General features: G+C 40.4%; 3 protein-coding genes across 4 annotated transcripts; 1 reads left to right on the top strand and 2 right to left on the bottom strand.

The window, feature by feature from the left end:
* Window positions 1-1,146: 1,146 nt before the first annotated feature.
* Window positions 1,147-3,672, top strand: LOC106440664. Of its 2 annotated transcripts, none has more exons than XM_013882391.3 (7): window positions 1,147-1,383; window positions 1,482-1,554; window positions 1,668-2,570; window positions 2,656-2,709; window positions 2,797-3,008; window positions 3,097-3,212; window positions 3,297-3,672. In XM_013882391.3, exons 1-7 carry the CDS (start codon window positions 1,324-1,326, stop codon window positions 3,406-3,408), a joined length of 1,530 nt encoding a protein of 509 aa, XP_013737845.1. In that variant the 5' UTR covers window positions 1,147-1,323; the 3' UTR covers window positions 3,409-3,672. The 2 variants fall into 2 exon arrangements, with proteins under 2 accessions (XP_013737845.1, XP_013737844.1); XM_013882390.3 differs by having other exon boundaries at window positions 1,159-1,383; window positions 2,647-2,709.
* A 31-nt stretch (window positions 3,673-3,703) lies between these two features.
* LOC106440666 (U-box domain-containing protein 62) lies at window positions 3,704-5,814 on the bottom strand. The gene is made up of 8 exons (XM_013882392.3): window positions 5,258-5,814; window positions 4,973-5,174; window positions 4,770-4,851; window positions 4,621-4,678; window positions 4,461-4,549; window positions 4,285-4,380; window positions 4,133-4,203; window positions 3,704-4,023 (listed from the first exon to the last, which is right to left on the bottom strand). The coding sequence occupies exons 1-8, from the start codon at window positions 5,631-5,633 to the stop codon at window positions 3,900-3,902; spliced, it is 1,098 nt and encodes a 365-aa protein (XP_013737846.1). The 5' UTR covers window positions 5,634-5,814; the 3' UTR covers window positions 3,704-3,899.
* A 154-nt stretch (window positions 5,815-5,968) lies between these two features.
* On the bottom strand, window positions 5,969-6,785 carry BNAC09G50100D. The gene has a single exon (XM_013886018.3). The coding sequence runs from the start codon at window positions 6,701-6,703 to the stop codon at window positions 6,284-6,286; it is 420 nt and encodes a 139-aa protein (XP_013741472.1). The 5' UTR covers window positions 6,704-6,785; the 3' UTR covers window positions 5,969-6,283.
* Window positions 6,786-10,931: the final 4,146 nt, after the last annotated feature.

A 10,931-nucleotide genomic window follows, 5' to 3' on the forward strand; every position in this document is an offset into this window, starting at 1 on the left:
AAATTAGTAGAATAACAATTAATTTAACCACTACAAAATTTTTAATCTCTAGAGAAACAGACACAAAAAATATTTCAAACCTCTTTGAGCATCATCCTATGTCAGTGCAGGATGCAACAAATGCTTTTTAATTTTTCTCTAAATCTAAAGGTTAAGACCCATACGAAATTGAGTTTTCGGTAAATGTTGTATATAATGAAGTTTACACTCTTTAATGTTGTTTAAAATTTTCTAACCACATTGTACATTTGTATTAATATACTCTGAACTCTCTTTCATGATACATGAGTATCGTCTCTAATTGTTTTACAGTTTATTTAATAGAACTTGAATGCACTAACTACTATGAAATATATGTTCTCTAGAGAAATAGACACAAAAAGAGTTCAAACATCTTTGACCATCGTCTTATGTCAATTTATGATGCATTTATTCAATAAAACAATATTGCAATATTTTTTGATTTTTTTCTCAAAATCTGAAAATTGTTAAAAATCCCTATGAGATTGAGTTTTCGTTAAATGCTTTATATAATAAAGTTTACATTTTTTAGTGGTGTTTAAAAATGTCACGATGCTCTTAAAACTCTCATTTAAGAATTTTTTCTTTTTCTTTCTTCATATTTTTTTTTTTAAAAAATATTTTTCTTTAATTCTTAGATACTCTTTAAATCTATACGTTGGAGCTACTCTAACACAATAATTTTTGTTTGACTACTCTAGGTGATTTTTAGAGAGAAAGCCTGAATGAATAATATAATGTATCTTATGGACTACGTAGAATACAGTGTGTCATATGCAAATACTTATGAATTAATTAATCACAAATATGCTGCTAATAAGATGGATTACAGCATTGGTAATATATTTAGTCCCTGATTTAGTGAATAACTTTTTTATATGTTGGTATCCTCAACAAATAGACATAGATGATTCTTTGCTAAATTTCATACAATTTTTTCTTGACACATGTAATTAGTAATTAAATCCCAAATCTGATTAAAATTTTAAAATATCAGATTCTTAATCACACTATTCCCAAAAATAGAAAAAGATTCAATTTCAAAAAGGGGAGGCCCAAACCACGATTCCCTCCAAATCACGAAAGAGCCTTACTGGTTTTGAATTTGAATACCTTAAGACCCAAAAGAAAGAAAAAAAAAAACAAATACATTTTCTTGTGTTCGTTCTTGTGCAGAGAGATTATTATTATAAACTACGCACACATCGCGCGCTCTTCTCCTCCTCTCTCTCCACTCCAATCCGTAGGGTTTTCAAAATTCACGTTCAGATCTTAAACCCTATCCCCTAATTCACTCGCCCCATGGGTGAACACGACGGTGCTTCTGGTGGGTTTTCGTCTATTCCCAGATCCGACTTAAAGGTACGGTCTTTACTCTTTTTCTTCGGACAGATCTTCTCTGTTTGTCTTTATAATGTTTCGATCTAATTAATTAATTGTTTTACGGTTTGGGGTTTTAGATCGGTGGCAATGAATTGGATGAGAAACAGAAGCTGAGTCAATTTGGACGTGTTGACACATTTAGAAATTCAGGTAATTTACTATTACATTCGGTGATTCCATATACATTTTCCTTTATAATATAGTTTCTAATTGAAAATGTATACACTTGAATTGTTACCATGTGACATTCATCTATGCTACAGGTAACACTGGTCATGCTCCTAAAGACACTGAAAAGTCTCGAGTTTGCAAAGTTTCTCAGAGTTTTGTTAAAGAAGGAGCGAGTAGTGACGTGTTGGGTCCAGAGGTCAAGCCTTCTTCGGTTAAGATTGATCTCAAGACAGGAGATTTGGTCAAGAGAATTGATGTTGGATGCGTGGCACAGAAAAGAAGCGAGTTATCATCGGTTTCAAGCTGCTTGAATGATGATTTATCTACGGTTTGCTCCTCCAGGAGAAGCGATAAGCCTGGTTCTACTGATGCTTACTCAGAGTGTGGGAGTTCTAGTGCCCCTGTTGAGGCAAATGATCCGATGAAGCTGTGGAAAGCGATGAAAGAAAACGGGTTTCTGTCTAACCCGCACGGTGCGACGTCAAGCAGCTGCGTCGTCTCATCTTCTCACGGAGGGATACCTGCTCCGAGGAAACGTGGTCGCAAAAGCAAGACTAATAATGACGCTGCGATGGTTAAGAAGAGGAAGATGGAGATTGCAAGGAAGGAAGAAGTTGACAACAGGTTTGCTAGGCTAGCTGCACCTAGTGGACTGCTCAATGAACTGAACCCTGGGATTATAAACCACGTTAGGAACAAGAAGCAAGTGCTTTCCATCATCCAAAGCATTGTCAAGTCTGATAAAGACTCTGGAAGAAACTATCACCACCACTCAACGAGGCTTAACAATACTACGGCTGCGGATGATGTGAACACTGGTGGTTCCACTAGATCTGATTTTAGCCAAGGATTCAAGTATGGCATGCCAGAAGACAACTACTACGAGGAGAAATGCGCAGATGGTGAAGAACACAGCAAGTTCTCTGAAAATGCCAGTTCCTTGTCTAGCGAGGACGCAGCGAGTTTGAACCGTGATAGTGTTCTCACTGTCAAAGGTATGTTCTCAGTCAGTGTGGATGGTTTTATACTATCATAGGTAGCTTAGATAGATCTTAATCTTTGATTTTGCAGCGGCTACAGTGGCGTCTCAGTGGTTGGAACTGCTTCATCAGGACATCAAATGCCGTGTATCAGGTAAGAACTCGTTTAAGATCATTGATGCAACTAAAACTATGATACTCCTTGTTGTTCTTGAAAATTTATTTTTGTTTCTTTTTTCAGCTCTTCGCCGAAGCAAGAAGAGGGTTCGAGCAGTTGTGACGACAGAGCTACCTTTCTTAATAAGTAAAGAGTTCCCAGCTGATCAGGAGAATGATCCAAGTGTACTCGTCAATGGAGCTTCAAGGGCTTCAACGGTGGATAACCACAAGAACAGATGGATGGCGCTGTTTAAACAACTCGAGCAAACGCTATCTGAAGAAGAGAGACAATTGGTAAAGAAGCTGAGATAATAGCTTAACCACACATCTTTCCTCTTTTTGTCAGTGTCTGATTTTGAGTTTTGGGAACTTGAAAATTCAGGAGAGCTGGTTAAATAAAGTGAGAGAGCTGCAATCACATTGCGACCAAGGTTTGCAACACTTGAGTTTTAGTTCTGGTCAGAACTTCTTACAGTTAGGAATGCCATTGTACTCTAGGTATGGCCATTTCAGTACTTGCTTATCTCATTACTCTGTTACACTACTTGTTCCCCAGTTCAGACTGTTTGAACTGTGTTGCAGAGCTGCGGATGCACTGATCTCAGATAAGGATTTAGCCGTTAGAGCAGCCGCAGCCTCCATATATTCGACCAGCAATTTTCTTGCATCAGAGGAGAACATAACCTGTACCTGAACTCCTTTCAACTTCTGACCAGTTTTTGATTCAAGTTTATTTTAGTTGACAACCTTTTCTTAGTTACTTGTGTAAGCTTTCATAGCAGAGCTATTCTTTCTATGTGCATCTGTAACACTAGGAGCATTGCTCACACCACCCTCGTCTTTTCTTCTTTTATAGATTTATTTTCTCCGCAGTTTTGTTCTACAATAAGAACCCTAGTAATTGTGTTGAATAGTATGTACTGAATCATGATCTGAATACGTTTCACTCTTTTCAGCAGTTCTGTTCTGTTTGGATAGTAAAAACAAAATGGAGAGCAAAATAACTATGTATTATATCATATGATTCAGATATGTTCAGCCTGGCTCTTGCCCGAAACCTAATTTCTTCAAACATCTGACATGAAGCAACCACTACAAGAATTTACAATATGTAACTGTGATCTATGATCTGTAGAAAGGTTTTTGGTACTATCAGAGAGTAGTCTCTTCACAAGGAAGGTCTGTTTAGAGCCAGTTGGGAACCATCTTGCTTGGTGTTGCCTTGGTTGATGGATCTTCTGTGGCTTTGGCCAATGAACGATACTGAAGCTTAACACTCTCTGCATTGTCTAGTGTTTTCACCACATACCTGCAACCAATGACACAGCCAAGTTACAGAAACATTTATACAAATAAGTTTTTGGTAGAGGATGATCTCTGATCGGTATAAAAGAAAGTTTGCAGCAAAGAGACCATACCAGCCGTTCAAGCATTGAGTAGTCACAACAGCTTCCCTTCCTACAAAACGAGGCGGTGTCCTCTTGTTTCCCTGCTTTGATGTTTGACTCCAACGGTTAAAGAAAATACATTTGCTATAGAAAAATGAAGGAAGAAGCAAAAATGGATTGACCTTTATTATAACTCGATCTGCCACAGCAAAAGGGAAATGATTAGTTCTGTTCCTTGAACGATTTGTATAAGCCGTGTCACCAAATGATCGTCTCTCCTGCATTTATGGAAATGTAAATCTCTTGTAATTAAACGTGAGACAGGGTCAATGTGATTAGTGAGTAGTATTGAGTTTACTTGATCAAATCCTTCTCGTTTTCGCTTAGATGAATGGTTCGACTGTGACTTCTCTTCTCTGCAGAATGCTTGTACTGCAACTCGCAGAGCTGCGTAAATAGCCGTGAAAATAAATTCTCCGAGACACTCAAATCACATGAAACATGAATAATTTACTCACTGAGGTTTGGGGTTATAGAGTCTTCTGAGACTGGCTGCGAACAAGTGCAGCAAGCTTTCTAAGAGAACACAACCAAAAAAACAGATTCCATAAGCAAAAGAAAAGAGACCAAAGTGCAGAGAGTAAAAGAAAGACATAAGCCTCCGTACCATTTGTTTAACTTGTTCTATTCCACCAGCTCCAAAAGTGTGTCCGCAAGGCAAAATCATTGCATCAGACATCAAAGCCCCTCTGCAAAGAGACAAACCAAAAAGGCTATAGATTAATGGTGAGGTATCACTAAAAGCTGTTTGTCTAAAGACTACTACACTCACAACAAACTAATTTACTTTCGACTTCGAAAGAACATTACGTTATAGGATCAGACAAGATGGTCCTCAAAGACTCGACTGAATTGCTCAAAGAAGAAGAGGAAGCGTCTCTTCTGCCGCTAACGTCACACCCATTCTCCGCAGCGACTGATGACGATTCCTCCTGCCTAGAAACAAAACTCGCTTCCATCGCCTTAAACTGCTGCGAGTAGTAAGCTGCGTTGTCTTGCTCAATCCCCACCACTGCAAAGGCATTTTCAATATCTCAAAGTTAGAAACTTTCGAACTAAAAAAAAAAAGAAATGAACTTTAAGGGTTTCTCTTACCAGCGCCTCCTCCATCTTCGCCAACGTCTTTGTTCATACCATCGCCTTCGTTTCCGTCCACGTCATCATCATCCTCTTCTTCTTCTTCTTCTTCTTCTTCCACCACCTCCTCCCCGTCTGATCCACCACTGTCGTTAGGGTTTCCGCTCTCCGAGTAGAAACTCTGACGGAACTCGATATGAGGCTGAGGGTGAGGATTCGCAGCGGCGGCGGCGGCGGCTGCCGCCGCGAAGTACCGGTGTTGGTCGCCGATAAAGGCGGCGAATTCGCGGGTTTTAGGGTCCTGCTCGCCGACCCGGAAACGCAACGGGTCGGCATCTTGGACGGTCATCGGCGGCGCGGAGAAGGACGCCGGAGAGAGACCTTTTCCCGACATGGAATCAAAATGATACGAAACCCTAAAATCAAAACCCAAAATAATTGAGCAGGCAAAGAAGGATCAGATTATAAGATTTGGTTCCGGTGATATAAAGAAGGAATCTTAGAGGAGAAAATTAAGTTTTTTTCAGAGAGATCACTAGGATCAGTTTTTTCATGAAAAAGACTAAAAGAGGAGGAAGAAGAAGGTGAAGTGGGATGCAAAACGACGTCGTTAGATAAGAACGCTGACGTTTCAACCGCGAGTGACGTGGGGTCCATTGGCGGACAAAATAATAAAGCGTGCGGAGCTTCTTGGGCGGCTTTGATTTCGTACGGACACAGATGGAAGTCAACGTATGTTTGTATTCCCTGTCCGAAAATTATTTATTGTATTGCCCACATATAATTCGGGCCTTACCCCATGGGCCAGGTCCAATTATATCTATAACGTAGTGGGCTTAAGTTAGACACATAAAAAGTTGCTCTTATATTCGTGGGTGTTACGGTTCAGACCGGTTGCGGTTTATGGGTTTTGCAGGTTTTACTGTCTGGACCGCAAGAAATTCAGTTTTTTTTCTGAACTATTGTTCATTATTAAGTTCGTGTTACAATAAGGAATCAAACACTAGTGACATTTTAACACAAATTAAACAATAAACATTTGTTTTACTCTCGAGAGTGATCATCTCTGTGTTCTTTGATGTTCTTGAAGATTTTAGAACTCTTGTCAAAGATCTTTGCTCTCCTGTTGTAATCTTTAGGGTCTCTCCCATCATCATCCCCCATGATAGCTTCTTTCTCAAGGCATTCGAGGAGCTCCCACATTCCTCTGTTTGCTTCTCCACCACATATACTTTTTCTCTGAGTCAGCTCTTCCTCTTCCTCTGGGGTGATTGGCTCCACTGCCGCTGCATAACCCGAGCCTGAAGCCACGCACCTAGCAGCAGCGAAGGGCTTCTGCTTCCTGGCGTTAAGGCTCGGTTTGGTCTGTGGGATTGACTTGACCGGAGCTAGAATTTGATGAGTTGTAGGAGGAGATAGGCTTGTTGTGATGATCGTCATGCAGGATTGAGACATAGCTTCCATTGTTTTTCTTAAGTTGAAAGCTTGAGTTCTGGTCTCTTGGTGGTTTATATAAGGTACAAACGTGACGCAATAACACACGTCGTTCGTTACACATGTGGGAGTGGCGATGACTAATAGAGTTTTCGAGATTCTCCACGCTTGTTCTCGTGGCACGTATGTCCAGATTCTTTTGCCGACCTCCTTTGACCATCTTTCAGACATTATCCAAGTAATTTTTTTTGTTTCAAAACTCAGACACGTCTGTGTGATCATATCTCATCTACCATTTGCCATACTTGTAACCCTTATATATATGGGATGTTCCCATAAGTAAATCAATCAAGCAAATAAGATTCTCCTTATTTACTCTATCTCTCTCTACTTTCTAGATTAAACATCTCTCTCTCTCTTGTTCTTCACTATGTTCTTCAATTTCTAACATGGTATCAGAGCACACACATCATCATAGCTTGGAAGCTCTTTAGCTCTCAATATGTGTTTAAGTACATCATTGAAGCTTGGGTTGAGTGTGAGAAGTAATCCAAAGACCTTGTCTTGCTCACGCCTCTCTTCTAGTGTACTAGGATCAGTGGTACTTGGTCTCAGCATCTCAAGTTCAGACCACAGCTGGCTGTACTTCCCAAGGTGCTTGGTGAAGTCCATCTCCTCTTGCTGTAAGTTGTTGATTGCCCTCTTAACCTCAAAAATTCTGGTGAGGTTTGAAGTGTTGCCATATACCTTGTGTAAGGTATCCCATAGCTTCTTTGCAGTCTCACAATGTGAGTAAGACTCCATGATAGGAGTATCAAGTGAGCCTTGCAAGAATCTAGGCCACTCCAAAACCAATTGTTGGATCCTCCATCCTCACCTCAGACCTGCTTCAACCAACAGATACAACCAGGCCAAAGCACATGAAGCAAGAGCTCATGAAACCACAGTACCAGGCTCCATGCGCATAGGAGAAGATGGAAGAGCTATGATCTCAACCACCCACACTGGTGGATCCACATCCCATGCCATGTCCCAGCCATCCCCTGATGATGCCTTCATCCGCAAGTCAGACATTGAAGCCCTTATCAAAGCTATCAATGCAAACTCTGGTAACATCAGTGTCAATGCTTTAAATTCTATTCACAGTGCTTCACATACTACTAGACCTTTGATCATCGATTCGGGAGCTTCTCATCATATGATTAGGGATGCTAGACTGATTAGTGATGTTAAACCTGCTCTAGGGAGTGTAGTGATTGCTAATGGTGATAGAATTCCAATTGAAGGAGTAGGAAACTTGAAACTGTTTGATAAGGAGTCTCAAGCTTTTTATATGCCTACTTTCACATCCAACTTATTATCTGTTAAGAGAGCAACCAATGATCTAAATTGCAATGTTATTTTCAGTCCTAATGATGTGTGCTTTCAGGATATTAAGACCAGGAAGATGCTGGGAAAGGGTGTGAGCAAGGGAGAGCTTTACTTGCTTGAAAACACCAAGCTTTCAAATTTATCTTGTGCTTTCAATTCTGCTTCTGTGTTAGCTAGTGATGTTTTATGGCATGCTAGATTAGGTCATCCTCATTATCGTGCCTTAGGACTGATGTTACCTAATCTATCTTTAAAGAGTGGAAGTTGTGAGGCTTGTATTCTTGGTAAACATCAGAGATCTGTTTTTCCTAATTCTAAGACTATTTATGAAAATTGCTTTGATCTTGTGCACTCTGATGTTTGGACAGCACCTTGTATGTCTAGGGAGAACCATAAATATTTTGTTACATTCATAGATGAAAAATCAAAATATACATGGCTCACCTTGATTCAAACTAAAGATAGAGTTTTAGAAGCTTTTATTAACTTCCAAAACTATGTATCTAACCATTTCAATTCCAAGATCAAAATTTTTAGGTCTGATAATGGCGGAGAATATACAAGCACTGCTTTCAAACATCACTTAGCAAATCATGGCATAATCCATCAAACAAGTTGCCCATACACACCACAACAAAATGGAGTTGCTGAAAGGAAGAATCGCCATCTTATGGAGGTTGCAAGGAGCATGATGTTCCATACCAATGTTCCAAAGAGGTTCTGGGGAGATGCTGTGGTCTCAGCATGTTATTTGATCAACAGGATCCCCACCAAAGTCCTCCAAGATAACTCTCCCTTTCAGGTATTAAACAAAATAAAACCTCCAATTGATCACTTGCGTGTTTTTGGGTGTGTGTGCTATGTCTTGATACCAGGGGAACAGAGAAACAAGCTTGAAGCCAAGAGTGTCAAAGGCATGTTCATAGGATATACTCATGCGCAGAAGGGGTACAAGTGCTACATACCTGAATCAAGAAGAGTTATGGTCTCAAGGGATGTTAAGTTTGTGGAATCAAAGGGATACTATGATGAGAAGAGTTGGGAAAGCCTTCAGGATCTCTCACAAGGATCTTCAGATAGGGCAAACAACTTGAGAATCATTCTGGAAAACCTAGGCATCAGCCAGCCTCAAACAAGTGGCGTACCGAGCACTTCACATATACCTCCAGTTGTGGATGAAGCTACATCAATTGAAGAAGCAGTCCATCCTGATCATGAGGGGGGAAACCAACCTAATTTGCAAGTTATCCATGAGGAAGCTATCCCTGAAGAAGATATCCATGACGAAGCTATCCACGAGGAAGCTATCCAAGAAGAAGCTATCCAAGAAGAAGTTGTTAATGATCAAGATGGAATGCAACAAGAAGTTCAACCATTAAGGAGGAGTACAAGGGTGAAGAAACCATCTCAGTGGATGGACACCAAAGTATACTTCAACAACAATGCAGTAGCTCATCCTATCCAAGCAACATGTTCTTTTGCGAGACTATCTGAAGAGCATGTAGTCTTCATCAGCAACCTAGATCAAGAGTATGTACCAAAGACTTATGAAGAAGCCATGAAGCATGAAGAGTGGAGAGCGTCAGTTGGGGATGAAGTTGGTGCCATGATCAAGAATGATACTTGGTATGAAACTGAGCTCCCCAAAGGAAAGAAAGCTGTTACAAGCCGTCTACTCTTCACCATCAAGTACCTTGCCAATGGGAAACCAGAAAGAAAGAAAACAAGGCTAGTTGCAAGAGGATACACCCAAGTCTATGGAGAAGACTATCTGGATACATTTGCACCAGTAGCTAAACTCCACACCATAAGAATTCTTCTCTCATTGGCAGTGAACTTGGAATGGGATTTATGGCAGATGGATGTCAAAAATGCTTTTCTTCAAGGAGAGCTGGAGGATGAGGTTTACATGAGGCCACCTCCGGGTATGGAAGACATGGTCAAGCCAGGGAATGTCCTAAGGTTGAAGAAAGCAATATATGGGTTAAAACAGTCACCAAGGGCTTGGTACCACAAACTGAGTACAACTCTCAATGGAAGAGGGTTTGTAAAGTCAGAAGCTGATCATACACTCTTCACACTCACAAGCAAGCAAGGAATTGTGGTGATTCTTATTTATGTAGATGATATTATCATCACAGGAAGTGACAAGGAAGGTATTATCTCAACCAAAGTCTTTCTTAAGTCTACTTTTGATATTAAAGATTTAGGTGAGCTAAAGTACTTTCTAGGGATAGAAATATGCCGCTCTAAAGAGGGGCTTTTCTTATCTCAAAGGAAGTACACACTTGATCTTTTGAATGAGGCAGGAAATCTTGGAGCGAAAGTAGCCAAGACTCCACTAGAAGATGGGTATAAGGTGCTGCGTGAGGGGGAGATTGAAGACAAGCCCTATACTGACGTTAAACACTATAGAAGAATTGTAGGAAAGCTGATATACCTCACCATCACCAGGCCTGATGTATGCTTTGCAGTTAACCAAGTAAGCCAGAATATGCAAGCTCCCAAGATACACCATTGGAACATGGTTGAAAGGATCCTAAGATACCTAAGAGAGGCGCCAGGGCAAGGAGTGTGGATGGGATGCAACAAAAATACAGAGATAGTTGGGTATTGTGATGCTGATTGGGCAGGAGACAGAGTGGATAGGAGATCCACTACCGGCTATTGTACATTTATTGGAGGCAATCTTGTCACTTGGAAGAGCAAGAAACAGAAGATAGTGTCATACTCAAGTGCTGAAGCTGAATATAGGGCAATGAGGAAGCTCACTAGTGAGTTGATTTGGATCAGAAACCTACTTCGAGACTTGGGTATAGAGACATCAACTCCAATCACCATGCATTGTGATAATCAAGCAGCAATACACATAGCTTCCAACAATGTG

This window comes from Brassica napus, chromosome C9 (genome assembly GCF_020379485.1).
Source record: "Brassica napus cultivar Da-Ae chromosome C9, Da-Ae, whole genome shotgun sequence".
NCBI lineage: Eukaryota > Viridiplantae > Streptophyta > Magnoliopsida > Brassicales > Brassicaceae > Brassica > Brassica napus.